Source organism: Muscardinus avellanarius (assembly GCF_963383645.1).
Source record: "Muscardinus avellanarius genome assembly, chromosome: 14".
Taxonomy (NCBI): domain Eukaryota; kingdom Metazoa; phylum Chordata; class Mammalia; order Rodentia; family Gliridae; genus Muscardinus; species Muscardinus avellanarius.
The window spans coordinates 91243851-91263000 of NC_137800.1; the positions used below are offsets into that span (position 1 = coordinate 91243851).

The following is a 19150-nucleotide window of genomic DNA, read 5'->3' on the forward strand; positions in this document are numbered from 1 at the left end:
CTTGTGTCCGGTTCCACTCCAGACCCAAGCCAGAGCCAGAGCGCCCAGAGACAGGAGACCTGAACAAAAGCTGCCAGCCGCTGCTGCGAGACCACGGGCTGGGGCCCCTCGGCAGCGCCGCCGCCACCCCTCCTTCCAGAGCCCGGCTCTCCTGCCGCCGGGCATGACTCAGTGTAAGGAGTCCCGCGCCCACGAGGCCAGGCACTGAAGACACGCAGGAGCCAGTCAAAACCTGCGTAGGCCAAGAGACACCAAGGAGAGGAACGTCCGCAGGACGCCCGAGTCTCTCGGCGACTGTTAGCCAATGGTTCCATTGAAGCCAAAAGGAAAACTCGAGGCCCTCGTTAAAGGAGGGAATTAGCACTATGGTGCTGTGAGCGTGACGACACAGCCCGGGTCTGGTGTTCACACACGCACGGAGACAGTCAGCGACAGTCGGGGTCGCAGGAGGAAGCGGGAGCAGAGGGAAGGGCAGAAACCCTCCGCGGGACGACGCGGGCTGCAGAGGGCCGGCCTGGCGTCTCTGCTGCCTAGGCCAGCCAGGGCCTGCCCATCCTCACGCCGGCAGAGGACGGCGCTAGAGTCAACCAGGAAAAGGACGGGCTCATACATCTCCACAGCGCTTGTTTAAAAGGGTGCTTGTAATTTCAAGATGTCCTCACGGAAAGGCAGGGAGGGGAAAGGCGAGAGGCCACGCCACACTTTAGCCCGTCGGTCTTTGGCAGAGCCCAGCCAAGGCCCATCTGCCTAGGATGTCCAGTGGCCGTGTGGATCTCCTCGGGGTCAAGGGCGCAAACCCAAATGAACGTGGTGGATTAAAAAGGAAAGAAAAGAGAGATCTGGAAAGCCCTGAAGAAGGAGGCCAGTGGGGGAGGGCGGGTATGGTCAGGAGCCCAGCCACGGGTGGCGCAGGCACTGGGCGGCGGTGGCCCTCTTCTCGGGGACGAGCTCCAGCATGGGCAGCAGGAAGTCGGTAAAGCCGGCCGCCTCCTCCCGAGACCACTCGTACTTCTCCACCAGGACCTCGAAGAGCCCCCAGGGCTTCAGCTTCGTGATGTGCTTCAGGTCGCCTGCGGGGACAGTGGGGAGACGGACGCGCTGGCGGGCGCGGCCTCGGGGGCCGCACAGCCCACCAGCTCCACGTGCGCGCACTGCACCTCTCCAGTCGGGAGAGGAGGCACCTCTATTTCTTTTATAAAACTTCAACTGATTTTACTTTAGGTTTCTATGCCCTAGTCAAACTGGGTGTCTATCAGAACCTAGGCATTCACTCAATGACACCAAATGCCCGTGGACTCCCAGGCCGGTCTCCATGATCTGGCCGAAGAACAACACTCGCACTTCTTGGCGGTGCCGGGACCACCCAGGCCTCCGGCGCAGCCACATCCGAGCCCACTGCTTCGAGAGGGGCCGGGCCTGCAGCAGTGAGCGCCACCCCAGCCGGCCTGCGTGCGCTCTTTCTTTGTGGGGGAAGACGGCCAACAGTCTAACTGCTCGACAACAAGTGAGTCACTAAAACTACAACGCTGCCTCCACGTGAACCACACACAACAGCCACGGCGAAGAGCCCAGGACCTCACGCCTGGTGACTGCTTCTTCCTTGTCCTTTTGTCACACTGGAGACTGAGCCCAGGGGCTCTCTACCTGAGCCACACCCGAGCCACAGCGGTTGTTCTGTATCTTGAAACAGGGTCTAAGCTGCAGAGGGCCTCAGCACAACGTGCTGGTCTCACTATGGCCCTCCTGTCTCGGCCTCCCGAGTACTGGCATCACAGCACGTGCCTCCACGCCCGGCTTAACTGCTTCTTTGAAGTGACTTTTCGTAGCACTGCGGACTGAACTCAGGGTCTTGCAGGCACTCTATCACTGAGATATGCCTGAGCCCGAAGTGACACTTTTTAAGAAACTTTACTGGGAGGGAGAGATGTGGACCTTGTTCAAGCTGGTATCAAAATTCTTGGCTCAAGCCAGGCGTGGTGGCGCACACTTGTAATCCCAGCTTGGGAGGCTGAGACAGGAGGATCGTGGTTCACAGCCAGCCTCAGCTACTACTTAGTGAGGCCCTTTGCACTCAGTGAGACTCTGCTTTAAAAAAAAAAAAATAGGGCTGGGGGTGTAGCTCAGAGGTAGAATGCCCCTGGGTTCTGTCCCCAGTGCTGGGGAAAAAAAAAAAAAAAAGTCGGCCTGGGGGTGTAGCTTGATGCACACTGCTCCCCACAGGAGAGGCGCTGGCTCTGGGCAAATGCAGATGGAGACACCCCCCCCCCCCAGCAGGAGGCCGGCAGGTCGGAGCGCCTCCAGCATCCCGCTCTGCTAGGGGAGCCAGGGTGCAACAGGCGAGGCAGCTGCCTTTCTGTGGGATGCTGACAAAAGGCATGCCGCTGTACTCACCTTTTCATTTTTAAACACTTGTGCCTCTTAGCATCTGGGAATAAACACGTTTTACCTTTTTTGGTGAAGAACTCCTTCGAGTATTTTCCTGCCGCCACGAGCTTGCGAGGCACCTTCCCCAGGAGTTCTATGATCAGCGCGATGTGATCTGCCTCAAACATTTCAAGAAGGGAAACGACACGCGTGACAGGCGGCAGATGCAGCCCTACCCCCGGCTGGCGCTGCTCGCTCCTCACGGAAAGGAGGGCCCTAGCCAGCGAGCGGAGAACCAGGGGGCACAAGTGTCCGCAGCCCCACGTGCCTCTGCGTCCTGAGCCGCTCCCCGAGCCGAGGGCAGCGCTCCGGGAGCCCTGCCTGTCACTGCTCTGCACTGTGCGCGACGTGGTCTACGGCAGGAGGGCGAGGAGAATGAGATCGAGGACACTGCAAGAGGCTTCTCTACTGAGAGCCTTCCAGGGACAGCTGCGCAACAGTAACTGCAAATACGACCAAGGCCCCTCGAGGCAGCTGGGAAGGCGGCCGGCACCTGACCGCTGCCACGGTGCACTCTGCACTCGGGGACTTATCTATAACCCCACTTTTTCATGTCTTTATCTAGGCGCAGGTGCGTGGGGTAAGGTAAAACGCCAATATGCTTCAGGCATTCTAAAACTGCTGTTTGTTTATGATACTGTTCTGGCTTCAAGGAATAAAAATATCGCATGTTCCTGGCACAGCCACCAGGTGTGATTAGCTGAGTATTTACTCGCCACGGCCTGTGAAGTGGGCCAAAGGTTAATGGCAGGCCCACTTGGAGCTCAGGGCCCAGAGGGCGGGAGCTGACACTGTCAGGATTTTAGTATGTCTAGCCCAGAGCTTTTCTTTTCCCCTAAATCACACTTTAGCACAAACACTTTAGAGCATGGCTGCTGACTGTGCAGGCTGCTAACGCGTCCTATCACGTTCATGTGTACCTGGGGTGACCTGTCTCGGGCCAGGCTCACACCTGCAGGCAACAAGACGGCCCTTCTCACTTCATCAGGGGCTGGACACTAAGCATGGGAAGAGTTTAACAGACGTTGGTTTACAGCCAGAAAAGACGACGTTAGTCTTGTAGTTATAGGATCATTACGGGTTACAAGGAGTCATTCAGTACCGACTCCTCATATCTAACAGGGAAAAGGACCTCATGGCGTCATTTTATTTATTTTTTGAGGTACTAGGGATGTATCCCAGGGGCATTTGACCTCAGAGCTATACTCCCAGCCCCATTTTTTTTTTTTAAATTGAGGCAGGGTCTCACTGAGTTGCAGAGGGCCTTACTAAGTAGCTGGGATTGTCTGTGAACCATGACCCTCCAGTCTCAGCCTCCTGAATGCTGGGATGACAAGCGTGCCCACCACGCCTGGCTCGTGGCACCACTTTAAAAGGACTCTGCGTTAATGAGCCCCGCAATGCTGGCTGGGTTCAAGGTCTGATAACAAGGACCTGGTTGCACAGAAACACCTGCCGACTCAGGCAGGACCTACAGAGAAGCGTCTTTGCGGTCGATCATAAAGCAGCTAAAGGGAAGGCCTCAGGAGCGTTAGGCCACAGTGCTGCTCATTGTGAACTTTTGTTTTTTTGGTGGTACTGGGGTTCCTGGAAGCCCTTCTACCTCCGGGCTACACTCCCACAGGATACACAGTGTATCCTGTTTGGAAACAGGGTCTCTTAAGCCAGCGAGGCTGGCTTTGAACCAGCGCGATCCTCCTGTCTCCGCCTCCCAAGCACGGGGATTACAAGCGTGTGCCACCACGCCCGGCCTTATTGTGAACTTTTAAGAGAAGAACTGATTCTTTTAAAACTTTTCTCAGCTGGGCTTGGTGGCGCACACTTGTAATCCCAGCATTCAGGAGGCTGAGACTGGAGGATCGTGGTTCACGGGCAGCCTCAGCTACTTAGTGAGGCCCTCTGCAACCCAGTGAGACCCGGTTTTCAAAATAGAGAATAAAGAATAGGGCAGGGGATATAGTTCGAAGGTCAAATGTCGCTGAGTTCCATCCCCAGACCCTCCTCCCCAAAAAAACTTTTCTCATGGAATTACTGTCCTTCCTCCCATTCACTGAGCCCAGGGTGCTCTACTACTGAGTTCTACGCCTATCTTTTTTTAGTTTGAAGTGGGGTCTAAGTTACCACGTGCTGGCCTCATCCATGATCCTCCTGTCTCAGCCTCCCTAGTAGAGATCATGGGTGTGCACCACTGCACCTGGCCCCTAGAATTATTTTTCCCTTGAGTTTTTTTTTTTCCATTTAATTCAAGCAACCTATCTCTGCATTATTAATTATAGAATTAATGCCGGGCGTGGTGGGCACGCTTGTCATCCCCGCGCTTGGGAGGCAGAGACAGGAGGATCGCGCAGGTTCGAAGCCAGCCGTGCGCGCTGGCTTAGGAGACCCTGTTTCTAAATAAAAATATAAAATAGGTCTGGGAGTGTAGCCCGGAGGTAGAAGGGCTTCCAGGAACCCCAGTACCACTAAAAAATATATATATATATATATATATATATGATCAAAATACTGGACAGGTAATTGTTCAAGTATTATCCCAGGAGCTACTGTAGGTATTCTGCTTAGGCCGCAGTCTCCTACGACTGGGGACAAACTACACGTGCAGTCAGGAGACTCAGGGTTTGCTCTATTCCTGTTCCTGCAGGGTCGACTGCACTGGAGTCGCACGGGGTAAGGGTTCATCTATGAACTACTAGTATTTACTGGCACAGGAGAAAATAAGTTAGGATCTAAACAGGGAAGCCAGGCACAGCGGCACACACCTGTAACCCCAGTATTTGGGAGGCTGGGACAGGACGATCTGAGGTTTGAGGCAACTTAGTGAGGCCGTGTGCAACTTAGTGTGATGCTATTGCAAAATAAAAATAAAATAGGGTTGGGGTGTAGCCTGAAGTTAGAAGGCCCCTGAGTTCCACCCCTAGCAACACAAAACCACACCAACCCTTGAGGGAGAAGATCTCCCATGTCTCCTTACTGGTTTCAACTTTTGGTTTGGCAGTTAAGGGCCTACTCAGCATAATCCTGGCGACTAAGTGTCTTCTGCACCACACCACTGTTCAGACTCAGGAAGAAAATAGAAAAGGAAGGCCACAAAGGAAGCCCACAGACACGGCACAGCAGCACCTCTTTTTTTTTTTTTTTTTTTTTTTCAATACTGGGTTTGTTTGTTTGTTTTTTTGGTGGTGCTGGGGTGGAACCCAGAGGCTTTCTACCTCCGGGCTGTACTCCCAGACCTATTTTCCATCTGAGACTGACATCAAACCTGCGCGATCCTCCTGCCTCAGCCTCCCAAGCGCGGGGATGACAAGCGTGCGCCAACAGGCCCGGCCTCAATACTGGGTCTGAACCCAGCAGGGTTCTGCCACTGAGTTAAATACATTCCCAGTGGTTTCTAATTGTTTATTCTGAGCCAAGGTCTTGCTAATAAGTTGCCAAGGCTGGCTTCAAACTTGTGACTCTCCTGCCTCAGCTTATGGAGTTGCTGGGATGACAGGTGTGTGCCTCTGTGCCCGGCTGTGACCCTCTAACAAAGGTCACAGACATCAAACACGTTCCAAACTCTGCCTGCCAAAACCAGCCCTGGCTCTGGAAAGTATCACGCCGTTTTCAAGTAGAATGTCAGACTGTTGGCAGGCTGTGCTCACATTGCCCACTGGGCCTCAGGCACCTTCTGAGGGCTGGAGAGCAGTCAGGGCCCACAGAGCTGCCTGGCCTGCCTGGTGGGGGGGGGGTCACAAGACCCCCGCCGCCCCCACTGCGGGGCGCTCTCAACACCGGCGGTCAAACCAGGGCCGTGAGCTCCTTAGGCAGGTGCCCGACACTGAGCACAGCCCAGCCTCTCTGAGCATTTTCACTCAAATTCTTAACTCACCCGGTGATCTGAACACCACCATGCTGGAAAGATCAGACACATCCAGGTGTCTGCTTCACAGGAGCTGAACAGAGCAAGTGACAGTGTGGGCTCCTCACACAGAGCACGGCAAAGCTTACACCACTGCATTTTGTTTTGAATGTGACTTGAAATTTATTTTTAAAAAAACATCTTTCTGTAGTACTAGGGATTGAACCAGGGACACTTACTACTCAGCTATGCTCCCAGACCGTTCTCTTTTTCTTTCTTTCTTTTTTTTGGGGTGGTGTTGAAGATGGAACCCAGGAGCATTCTACCTCTGAGCTACACCCTAGCCCTATTTTTTTATTTTGAAACAGGGTCTAAGTTGCAGAGGGTCTAAGCAGCTGAGGCTGGCCATGAACTGTGAGTTCAAACACCAGTCTCACACACAAAACAAGATGTATCATTTAAAAAGCGTTCATTTTCAGAAAAGTGAAAAGGAAGGTAAGTATTGCAGAATTATATAAATAAGCCCCTGCAGCCAAACAGTATGTGTAGATTAAAATGACTGACTAATTATATGTAAAACTGGAGGCACAGCCGAGCAACAGGCTTATGAACGGCAAATTCAAACTGGGTAAAGAGTGAGAATGAAGATAATCAGACACTGAAGAGAAAATTATCTGTCAAAAGTTTGTTTAACCAACTGATCCTGTAGAGTCCTTCAGTATTTCTTCTAAAGATGCCCAGTACATCTGCTCTCTAGTGGAAATATCTTGAAAACATCTCCTTTCTGGGGCTCACACACTTGGTGTGCGCCCTGCGGGGCGCGGGGAGGACTCACCTTCGTCTCGCGTGTACTCCTCCCCCGAGTGAGGCTCAAACAAGTAGTCGCCTGTGGCCAGCTCGAAGGCCTAGGGAGAGAGGACGCACGTGAGCAGCAAGAGGCGGCGGCCGTGCCGAGCGCTGCTCTCCACTGCGTTCATGGCAGGTGACCATTAGCATAAAAACCTGTCTTCTTCTGTGTGTGGTACTGCAGATGGAGCCCAGGGGCATGCTACCTCTAAGCTACAGGCCCAGCACTGTTTTTATTTATTTATTTTTTTGCAGGTCTGGGAATGGAACCTAGGAGGATTTGACCTCTGAGCCACACCCTCTGCCCTGTTTTTTATTCTTTATTTTGAAACAGGGTCTCACTGAGTTGTGGAGAGCCTCGCTAAGTAGCTGAGGCTGTCCTCGAACCGCGATCCTCCTGTCTCAGCCTCCCGAGTGCTGGGATGACAAGCGTGCGCCCCACGCCCCGCTTTTATTCTTATATTGAAATAGGGTCTCATTAGTTGTGGAAGACCTCACTAAGCTGCCGAGGCCAGCCACAAACCTGCGATCCTCCTGTCTCAGCCTCCCGAGTACAAGTGTGCGTCACCATGCCCAGGAAAAGAAAAAAGGAAGAAACATGAATTATTCCATGGGAGGGGGGCAAAAAACAAACAACTAAAAACCAAAGAAATGAAAAGCACCCAGCCAGGAATGGGGAGAGATCGAGCGAATGAATGAGGCTGGCAGTGCGGTAGGAACAAAGCCGTACAGAGGCGTCATTTTCAATATTTATAGAAAACCAGCCCAGAGATTCATACGGAGCCCCCAGTCAGCCGACAGGACCCCAAGGAAGGAGCGGACTGGGGGCGTGGCACTGGCCAGCGCAGCGGAGCAGGAGGAGCTCGGCAGCAGCTCTGCTCCTCCCTGTGCTCAGCAAGACCTTGGCCACATGGCTCATGGCAAAGACGAACAGCCACTGGTACTGGGTATATTCTGAACTAGCTGAAGAGGGGCAAGAAATTAAGTAACTTAAAAGCCAGGCATGCTGGCACATGTCTGCAATCCCAGTGCTTGAGAGGCTGAGACAGGAGGGTTGCAGGTTTGAGGCCAGCCTCAGTAACTTAGTAAGACTCTCAGAAACCTAGTGAGGGCCTATTTCAAAACAAAAATAAAAAAGGCTGAGGTATAGCTCCGAGGTAGAGTGCCCCGAGTTCAAACCCTAGTAAAACATGCACACACGCACCTAAAGTGTGTCTTTGGTTTTGAGCCTTTGTGAGTGAGTGAAGGAGGTCATTTACAAAGTCACGATAGTGGGGAGAAGCGAGCATTTTGAAAACGTTACATTTAAGACATTTATTACACCAGGCGTGGTGGGCACGCCTATAATCTCAGCCTTTGAGAGGCTGAGACCAGAGGATCGCAGTTTGCGGATGGCCTCAGGTACTTAATGAGGCCCTTTGCAACTCAGTGAGACCCTGTTTCAAAATAAAGCATAAGCCGGGCGTGGTGGCGCACGCTGGTCATCCCCGCGCTTGGGAGGCGGAGACGGGAGGATCGTGCGGGTTCGGAGCCGCCGCGCACTGCGATGTGCACTGTGCTGGAGAAGCTTCAGAGTCCATCCTGCCCAGGGACCTAGACCCTGGCTGCCGGGCCGCTGCCCAGCCCGCCCTCCTCAACTGTGCACTGCCCACTGGGGCCAGATGGTCTGATGGCTAAGCAGCCCGACTGTCCCAGGAGCAAGTGTCTGTCCCTCAGCTCCTCCTGCCTCTGCTGCTTCCAGAGCTGTGCTGTTTACCCCCCTCCCTCAGGCAGTGCCCACTTCTCGCCCTTTGCTGACAGCGATGCCTGGCAACTCGGGCACTTCTGCACACACCAACTAGCAGTTTCTACTCATTAAAATGGACTTGAGCAGTTTTAGAATCTGTGAGTTAAGATTCTTTTTTGAGCTGGGATAGTGGCGCATGCTTGTTATCCCAGTAGTTGGGAGGCCGAGACAGGAGGATCGCGGCTCACAGCCAGCCACTGCTATTAAAGAACAAAATAGGGTCAGGGGTGTAACTTGGAGATGGAATGTCCCTGGGTCCAATCCCCATTACCACACACCAAAAAAAGATTATCCAGTTGAGGCTTGAGCGCAGGGACATTCGACCTCTGCACCACACCCCGGCCCTATTTTATTTTTTATTTCGAAACAGGGTCTCGCTAAGTTGCTGAGGCTTTTTCTTGAACCTGCAGCGCTCCTGTCTCAACCTCCCCAGTTCTGGAATCACGAGCGTGCGCCACCTCGCCCGGATCACGATCACCCTCTATGCGAGGCTACCTGTGGGAATCATTTAGCATCAACTGGGCCTCACTGAGGGGCTGCTGGCGAGGCACAAAGGAGCCACTCATAGCCCTACGGGTGCCTGGGCCTCACGTCTCGAGAGCTGCAAAGGTGCTGCTGAACTGCACAAAATGAAGCAAATTCTAGGACAGCCCCACGTGAAGAGACCCATGCTAAACCGTGACCTAATCAGATCAAATGCGATCAAAGCCAGCAGCAGAGGCAGCTGCTTCCAAAGCTCCGCAGACACGGGGTTTAGAGCGCCCGTGGCACCTTCTTCTCTGCTGGAATCGGCCAGCAGGTCGGCAAGGCATGGGGCCGCAGAGAGCAAGGCAAGGCAAGGGACGCAGTACCATGCAGGCCGTGCTCCAGATGTCCGCAGGGGTGTTGTAGCCAGAGCCTATCAGGACTTCCAGGGAGCGGTACTGCCGGGTTTGAATGTCTTCAGTAAAATGTTTGTGCTGAGCAAATGGAAAAGAAAACAGTATTTTAAAATTCATTCAAAGAAGTCAGGACTGCTTAACAATGACGATTAATATAAATTCTCTCAAGCGCTTCCAAATTAGTTTCTTTTTAGCTAATTTCTCAAGTGCTGTTTTCATGCCCTTAGTCCTAAACAAACTTTTAATGGCCTTAATCATTGCTACTCCAAATTATTTTTGCAAACAGATGAATCTAAGTTTAATATAGATATATAGATTTAGGAAATAACAATAAAACACTTTAAGAAATGGAAAACCCAAGCTGGGCGTGCTGGTGCACGTTTGTAATCCCAGTGCTTGGGAGGCTGAGACAGAAGGATCTGGCTTTGAGATCAACCGCAGCTAGTGATACCCTGTTTCAAAATAAGGAATAAAAAATAGGGCTGGGGGTGTGGCTTGGAGGTAGAATGCCCCTGGGTTCCATCCCCAATACCACCGAAATAAATATATAAATCATAATCTAGCGTTTATATATCCTTATCATTAAGAATTAATAGTGGCCGGGAATGGTGGCCCATGCTTGTAATCCTAGTACTTGAGAGGTTGAAACAGGAGTATCACAAATTCACAGCCAGCCTCAGATATTTAGTGAGGACCCCCGCAACTTAGTAAAACCCTATTTCAAAATAAAGAATAAAGTCGGGCATGGTGGCACAAATTGGTAATCCCAGTACTTGTGAGGCTGAGTCAGGAGGATCGCAGGTTTGGGGCCAGCCTCAGCTACTCAGTGAGGCCCTGTTTCAAAATAAAGAATAAAAATAGGGCTGGGGGTGTGGCTTGAAGGTAGAATGCCCCTGGGTTCCATCCCTAGTACCACAAAAAGAATAGGGCCAAGCATGGTGATGCATGCTAGAAATCCCAGTACTTGGGAGGCTGAGACAGGAGGATCGCAGGGTCAAAACCAGCCTCAGCATTTTAGAGAGACCTCGTTTCAAAATAAAAAAAATAAAATAAGGCCAAGGCGGGGGATGTAGCTCGGAAGTACACCACCCCAGTTTCAATCCCCAGAACCATACAGTAAAAAGTAACAAACTGATAAAAGAATGAGACCTGTAACAAAAAGTTGAAAAATCTCCCAGAAAATAAAGCAAAAAGGCAATGATAGAAAATAGGAGAGAAAGGAAATAAACTTTTTTTTTTTGGTGGTACTGGGGTTCCTGGAAGCCCTTCTACCTCCGGGCTACACTCCCAGACCTATTTTTACATTTTTATTTGGAAACAGGGTCTCCTAAGCCAGCACGCGCGGCTGGCTTCGAACCTGCGTGATCCTCCTGTCTCTGCCTCCCAAGTGCGGGGATGACAAGCGTGCCCACCACGCCCGGCTACAACTTCTAAGTTGTGGAGGGCCTCACTAAGTAGCTGAGGCTGGCCACGAACCTGCAGTCCTCCTGTCTCAGCCTCCCAGGTGCTGGGATTACAAGCATGCGCCACCACACCCAGCTCAGGTCTGACATTTTGAGTAGAGATTCTGGAAGATGAATAGAGACCAAGGAGAAGAGAACGTAAAGAATGAGGAAAGCTTCAAAGCCAAGGGCGGAAGGTGCAGGGCGCTCTAGGCAGAGAGAATGGGCCGGCCCTCTTTGAAATGACAGCAGCACAGACTTCAGCGGGGAGGGCTCGGGGAGGGTCAAGGAGAAGAGTCTGTAGCAGCAACCAGACTGGGACAGGGAGACAGCAGACCAGTGTTTAACCAACATCTCAAAGTGCCAAGAATCATCATTCTGGGGTGGCACGGACTGGACCCAGGGACCCTCCAGCCCTGAGCAAACCCTCAGACTTCCCGTTAGCAGCTGAGCTGCTCAGGCTGGCCGTGAACCTGTGCTCCTGCCGCAGCCTCAGCGGGCTGGGTGATAACCGTTCTCAACCTAGAACTCTCCACGTGGCCAACTGAGTACGGAAGCACAGCCAAGGCCACCAGGCTCCCCCACGTCGCACGTTCTCTTGTGGTTTCCCGTCCTCCACAATCAATCAAGAGACGGGAGCGCTGCTACAGAAGCTTCAGAGAAAGGGTGTAGGGCTGACTTCAGTGTTCGCCTCCACAAAGAGGCCCCCAGTTCAGCTCAGCCGCGAGCAGCAGCAATCCCAGCAACACAAACATGGAGCCTCCTCCAGCGAGCACGTGTGACGTGAAAGCAAGCTGGCAGCAGGTGCTAAGCGCCAGGAAGAACAGCAAAGCGAAAGCAGACAAACCGGGCGCGACGTGCCGCGCTGCTCGTTACTTCTGAGGTAACACTGCTACAGAGAGGAAACGCTGCACAACCGTGTCAACATGGAGGTGCCGACTGGAGAGGTTGTCTTTAAAAACCAGCTCTTAGCCAGGCTGCTGCTGCCCACTTGTATTCACAGTACTTGGGAGGCCGAGACGGGAGGATCACACACACACAAGTATGAACAAAGTAATTACTCAGCTGAGACCCCACAATTCACCCTGAGGGCCACAAAATAAAAGTACTTCTCAGAGTTGTTAAAGGGAGAAAGCCTCAGCTGGGCGCGGTGGCGCACACTTGTAATCCCAGCATTCAGAAGGCTGAACCGGAGGATCATGGTTTGTGCCTCGGCTACTTAGTGAGGCCCTTTGCAACTTGTTGAGACCCTGTTTCAAGATATAGAATAAAAAATAGGGCTGGGGTGTCAGTCGGAGGTAGAATGCCCCTGGGTTCCATCCTCTACTATAGCAAAAAAAAAAAGGTAGAAAAACCCATGTATTCTTTTGGAAGAAGAATATATTAGCTGGGCATGGTGGCGACGCTTGTAATCCCCACACTTGGGAGGCAGAGACAGGAGGATCGCACGGGTTCGAAGCCAGCCTCTCTGGCTTAAGAGACGCTGTTTCCAAATAAAAATATAAAAAATAAGTGTCTGGGAGTGTAGCCTGGAGGTAGAAGGGTTTCCAGGAACACAGGTACCACACACACACAAAAAAGAATATATTAAACATAAAAATATGCAAGGTGTGATTATCTGTAATCAGGTGCAATTATATAATTAAAAATATGGCACCATACATAAAAAAGCCGACACCCCACGCACATGTTGCCTTGGAAGTCCACACCTCACACCAAGACTCCTGAGCAAAGCCCCCCTCCCAACAGCTGTCAGTACAATCTGCACTATGCTGGGGAACCAACGGGGCTTCAAAGCTCTTGGTGCCGAAGGCCGCAGCAGTGGGAGGGGCCCGGCCACCTCAAGGAGCCAGCTACTGCATTATTGTACCATTCTCCTAACTTAGGTAAAGACAGCTAAACTTTCCCATAAAAAGGGTTAAAATAGGCCGGGCGCGGTGGCGCACGCTTGTCATCCCCGCGCTTGGGAGGCGGGGACAGGAGGATCGCGCTGGCTTAAGAGACCGTTTCCAAAAATAAAATAGGTCTGGGAGCGTAGCCCGGAGGCTTCCAGGAACCCCAGTGCCACACACACAAAAAAAAGGTTAAAATAAAAAAGCAAAACAATATTCACTAATACGTTAAGTGGCGATATATACAAGTGGTAATATATACAACGGCAGATGTTTTGTTTTGGAATAACTGAGTCCAACCCCCCCCCCCCCCCCGCAGGCTTCAGAACACGGCATGAAGACAAGGTGAACTCACCACCCAACAGGCATTTCCGAGGTCAGCAATCTTCACTTTGAGTTTCTCTGCGTTTTCTGGCTCAAGGGGGTTGACAAGGAAGTTTCCAGCAGTGGATTTTCCTAGACAATAGGCACCATCAATAAAAGCACTCCTGAGCACAACACCCAGAGGGCGACGAAGCGCCTCCATGCAGGGGTCAGAGCCAGCCCCGCACCCCAGCACACAGGGAGCTCGGCAGCCGTCCACGCCCAGCAAGCGCCGTGCGCCCCAGCAGCGGGCCGGACGTGTAAGATGCAAAGCGAGCTAGGGTTTACGCCTGCCAGGCGCGGCCACCACTGCGAGCCGTGTCGGCGCTGCGTCTCCTAGCCTAGACCGGGCGCGGTACCTGCGCTGTCCAGGGCGCCGCTCGGCTCCTGCTGGTCTCCACCAGGCATCTCCGGCCGGATGCTCTTCTGAAGCTGGCTGATGTCCGGCTCACCGAGGGACTGGTCTACGGCGGAGGAGGACTGGCACACAGTGGAGTCGGAGCGCTCCGAGGCTACAGGGGTACCAGAGTCTGTACAAGACGAGCTGCTGTCTCCGTTTGGGAGACCCAGGAAAGCAGGGTCCTGCTTCGAATTCTGGACGTCACAGTCATTAGCGTTACGGAGGTCCTCGGTAAGCCTCAACGTTTCTTTATTACTCTTCTCAGTGTAGCCCATTCTCTCAATGACTCCATTGCAGTTCACTTCTGCTGCACCACCCCGTACACCATGCTCCAGAGGTGACTGACTGTGGCCAAGGGAACCTGACTCTTCTAAGAAACAAACAAACAAAAAAGGATGCATGTACATGTGTGTGCAGGGAAGAACAAGTCCTCAGACACCGAGCGACACAGAGCATGCCACATCAGGACCCTGCCGATGAAGGACAGGACGGCCTCCTCACCCAGCGGCTAACTAGGGTCTCCCCCACTTCCCGAGAAGAGGAGGAGGACCTGCCTAACGCCCCTGGCGAGACCTGCCGACATGGACGCCCCCGAGGCGTGCCACGCGAGAACCACTACCGCAGCGCTAGCCCGCCAGAGTGCCGCGAGGGGGCCGCGCCCCGTGCGTACCGAGTCCCTCTCGGGCCGTTTTACTGGGTGTGCTCTCTCTCGAGGGTCTTTCGCCAGGACTCTCTGACTCTTCTTGCTGGCGAGGCCTGCCCTGCCCGGGGCCCGACTCCTTCTCCATCTCCTCAATCTCCTGCAAGCGCTTCTCGAGCAGCTCTGCCTGGCGCTTCTGCTTCTTCTTCAACTTCTTCTTCTTATTCTTTGACATTTTGTCGGCCTGGGCGGAGATTACAAACAGACAAAGCCTTCAGACGGCTCACCCGTCCCCATTGCAGCAGGCCCCGGCACAGCCTGCTCGAGATGTGCGGCCTCGCTGGAGAAAGCTACAGGGGCACAGGGCTGTCTCCTCTGGTCAAACCCTAAGCAGCAAGCATCGTAACCCAAGAACCCACCCCGCAGCCACAGGCCAGGCTGAACACGAACCCTTGTACTTACTGGTTTAGGCTGTGGGGCGGTACTGACTGAAAAGGAAAGAAGGCCAGTTAAGACTTCCAGCACCCGCAGGCGAGACTCGGGAGGGGCTCTCCTGTGCGTGGGGCCGCTCCTCACGAGACTCGGGAAGGGCTCTCCTGTACGTGGGGCCGCTCCTCACGAGGCGGCTATGAGTCCACACCACTTTACCTTTTCTTTTTGGTGGTACTGGGAGTGGAACCCAGGGGTTTTTCTACCTCCAGACTATACTCCCAGACCTATTTAGTTTTTTTTGTTTTGTTTTTGGTGGTACTGAGGTTCCTGGAAGCCCTTCTACCTCCGGTGTACACCCCCCAGACCTATTTTATATTTTGATTTGGAAACAGGGTCTCCTAAGCCAGTGAGGCTGGCTTCGAACCAGCATGATCCTCTTGTCTCTGCCTCCCAAGCGCGGGGATGACAAGCGTGCGCCACCACGCTTGGCCTATTTTGTATTTTTAAAGTAGCTGAGGCTGGCTTCGAATCTGTGCAATCCACCTGTCTCAGACTTCCAAGCGCAGGGATTACAAGCGTGCACAACCATGCCCAGCATCACTTTACTTTTAAAAAAAGCAAATAATGCACACAAAATAGCCAGGCACAGTGGCATGTGCCTGTCACCCCAGTACTTGGGAGGCTGAGACAGGAGGACTGCAGGTTCATGGCTACCCTCAGCTACTTAGTGAGACCCTGTTTCAAAATAATAATAAAAAATAGGACTGGGGGTGTAGCTCGGAGGTAGAATGTCCCAGGTTCCATCTCTAGTTCCGCAAAAATAAGTAAATAAATAAAATAAAAAGGACTGGGGGTAGCCGGGCATGGTGGCGCACGCTTGTAATCCAAGCATTCAGGAGGCTGAGACCAGAGGACCGCGGTTCGCAGGCAGCCTCAGCTACTTAGTGAGGCCCTCTGCAACTCAGTGAGACCCGGCTTCAAAATAAAGAAGAAAAAATAGGGCAGGGGGTGTAGCTTGGAGGTCGAACGCCCCTGGGCTCCATCCCCAGACCCACAAAAGAAAAAAAAAAAAAAAAAAAAAAAAAGACTGGGGGTGTCCCTCAGAAGTAGACCCACAGACTTTGAGGCAGGGGGTGGTGGTGGAGGGAGGAGGTATGCCTGGGGTGGGGGTACCTGCAGACCCCGAAGGTGGGGGGGCCCCGGCCCGCTGCCACTCGCTGGCCTCTGCAGCCAGCCTGCGGACGTACTGCTCGTTCACGGACAGCAGGATGTTTTCTGGCTTGATGTCGGTGTGGATGATGCGGCACTTAGTATGTAGGTAGTCCAGGCCCTGCAGCACCTGCGTGGCACACAGCAGACTGTAAGCCAAGCCAGGCCGTTCAAGACAAGGAGAAACCACAGGATTTTCCAAAATAAATAAACAGAAGCTGGGCATGCATGGTGGTGCACGCTTGTTATCTCAAGCATTCGGGAGGCTGAGACAGGAGGATCGCGGTTCACGGCCAGCCTCAGCTCCTTAGTGAGGCCCTCTGCAACTCAGTGAGAGGCCCTGTTTCAAAATAAAGAATAAAAAACAGGGCAGGGGGTGTAGATCAGAGCCAGAATCCCCAAGTTCCATCCCCAGTAGTACAAAAATAAATAAATAAATAAATAAATAAATAAATAGGTCCAACACAATATCTTTCTTCCCATTTTTGTGGTGCTGGGGAGTGAAGCCAGGGGCATTCTACCTCCAAATTCCACTGTCAGCTTGCTTCTTTCTTTCTTTCTTTCTTTCTTTCTTTCTTTCTTTCTTTTTTGCGATACTAGGGATGGAACCCTGAGGCACTCTACCTCTGAGCTCCACCCCAGCCCTATTTTTATTCTTTATTTTGAAACAGGGTCTCACTACGTAGCAGAGGCTGTCCAGAAACCCAGACCCTCCTGTCTCAGCCTCCCAAGCACTGGGATTACAAATGTGCGCCGCCACGCCCGGCTTACAATAGCATTTCCTACAAAGAATAAACGTTTTTGTTAGCATACAAGGCAAGTTTCCCAGGAAGATACACTTCCGAGTTTTACAAATCTACTTCTGTTTAGAGGTACTCTTTAACTGGGTCCATTACAAAGACAAAATGTCGAAAGCACCCTCAATGCACTGAGCCGCCGGTGGCAGACCTGGATGACTTCAATGTGAATCTCCTCGCTGAGGAGAAAACAAAGCCTCTAGTTTCCCGGCTGGGAGCTCTTCACAGTCCACCTGTCCAGAGGAACCATTTGCCCCTCAGTGTATGGAGCTTGTTTCTCTCCACTTACCCTTTTCTTTTTTAGTGGTCCTGGAAATTGAACCCAGGGGAGGTCTACCTCCAAACTACATCCCCAGCCCTACTTTTATTTTGAAACAGAGTCTCACTATGCTGCCGAGGCTGGCAATCCTCCTGTCTCAGCCTTTCAGGTATCGTCACCACAGGTAAAGAGCCATGACATGTACTATTAGTGGTCTCCCCTACCACACTGGATAGAGGACCTGGGGGCATTCAAGTCCCAGTCAGTGTCTACTTGGAAACCTTGTCTCACTAAACTGCAGAGGGCCTCACTAAGTAGTTGAGGCCGGCTGCAATCCTGCAATCCTACTGCTTGTCTCCAAACCGCTGGGATTAAAAGTGTGCACCAACATGCCTGGCTTAATAGTTTTTTTGGTGATAAAAATTCTATACTGTATATCTAATGGTATTTATTCTTTAATAATACTGAGTTGTCACTGAGTGTCACTGAGTTGCAAAGGTCCTCACTAAGTAGCTGAGGCTGGCTGTGAACCACGATCCTCCTGTCTCAGCCTCCCGAATGCTGGGATTACAAGCGTGCCCACCACCATGCCCAGCTCTCTAATGGTATTCAGAAAAGCACAAAATGCCCATGTATGTTGTATAGAGATGGTACTAATTTAACAAAGCAATTCCATATCAATATATTGTTACTAGCCAGGCGTGGTGGTGGCGCACGCTTGTAATCCCAGCATTTGGGGGGCTGAGACTGAAGGATCGCGGTCCGCGGACAGTCTCAGCTACTTACGCCCTCTGCAACTCAGTGAGACCCGGTTTCAAAATAAAGAATAAAAAACAGGGCAGGGGGGTGCAGCTTGGAGGTCAAATGCCCCTGGGTTCCACCTCCAGAATCGCAAAAAAATAAAAATAAAAATAAGCCGGGTGTGGTGGCGCACGCTTGTAATTCCCGCACTTGGGAGGCAGAGACAGGAGGATCGCGCAGCTTCGAAGCCAGCTGGGCTGGCTTAAGAGAGCCTGTTTCCAAAAATAAAAATAAATATAAAATAGGTCTGGGAGGGTAGCCCGGAGGTAGAAGGGCTTCCAGGAACCTCAGTACCACCAAAAATAAAATAAATAAAATAAACACACACTATTTAAGAGCCAGAAACTGGGATAAGGGCTCCACTTTCCAAAGTCAGACACCTCGTACAAACCCTCCTTTGAGCAATTCCTCCAGCACTCCGGAGTCCTAAGCCTAACTCAGCCCGCACAGCAAGGACAGAGCCACGTACTTGCCGGATGATGGCTCGGACGCACGGCAGCGGCAGCCCCTGGTAGTTGGACTTGATGATCCACTTGAGCAGGTGGTGCCCCAGGACTTCAAACACCATGCAGATGTCTGGACGCTCGTTAAGGCAGAACAGGAGGCTCGAGAGGAAGGAGGCGGGCCGTGGGACACGGGGTCACCCCACCACACTTGGTAGCTCTTTTTTTTTTTTTTTTTTTGGTGCTACTGGGGATTCAATCCAGGGGCACCGAATCCCCCACTCTATCCCCTAGCTCTGGGACTCCAGCCCTATCCCCTAGCTTATTTTTTATGTTGAGATAAGGTCTAAGTTGCTGAGGATGTAGGCCAACCTATATTGCTCCTATCTTAGGCTTCAGAGTGCTGGGATTATAAGCATGTGCCACCACATCTGGCTACATTTTGGTTTTTAGTATAAAAATTTATGGAGCTTGTCTGAAAAACTACACAGCTGTCAATATTCTGAAACTCCAAGGTCTAATGCCTCAGTAAATGAAAACATCTATGAAACAGAAAACAGGACAGAGGCTGGTTGATTGAAAAGCATACCCATCAAAAATAGGGCTGAGTGTGTAGCTTGGAGGCAGAACATCCCTGGGCTCCCCAGTACCACACACACACGCAAAAAAAAACGGTGGTAGCCGGGCGGGGTGGTGC

The 19150-nt window shown here is 52.1% G+C and overlaps 1 protein-coding gene across 1 annotated transcript; it reads right to left on the reverse strand.

The window, feature by feature from the left end:
• Positions 1-885: 885 nt before the first annotated feature.
• Positions 886-18633, reverse strand: SRPK1 (SRSF protein kinase 1; the record flags this gene model as incomplete). Its single annotated transcript, XM_080710418.1, has 10 exons — positions 18480-18633; positions 16118-16283; positions 14975-15000; positions 14543-14756; positions 13832-13984; positions 13465-13565; positions 9746-9853; positions 7098-7167; positions 2447-2539; positions 886-1070 (listed from the first exon to the last, which is right to left on the reverse strand). The coding sequence occupies exons 1-10, from the start codon at positions 18576-18578 to the stop codon at positions 886-888; spliced, it is 1215 nt and encodes a 404-aa protein (XP_080566544.1). The 5' UTR covers positions 18579-18633.
• Positions 18634-19150: the final 517 nt, after the last annotated feature.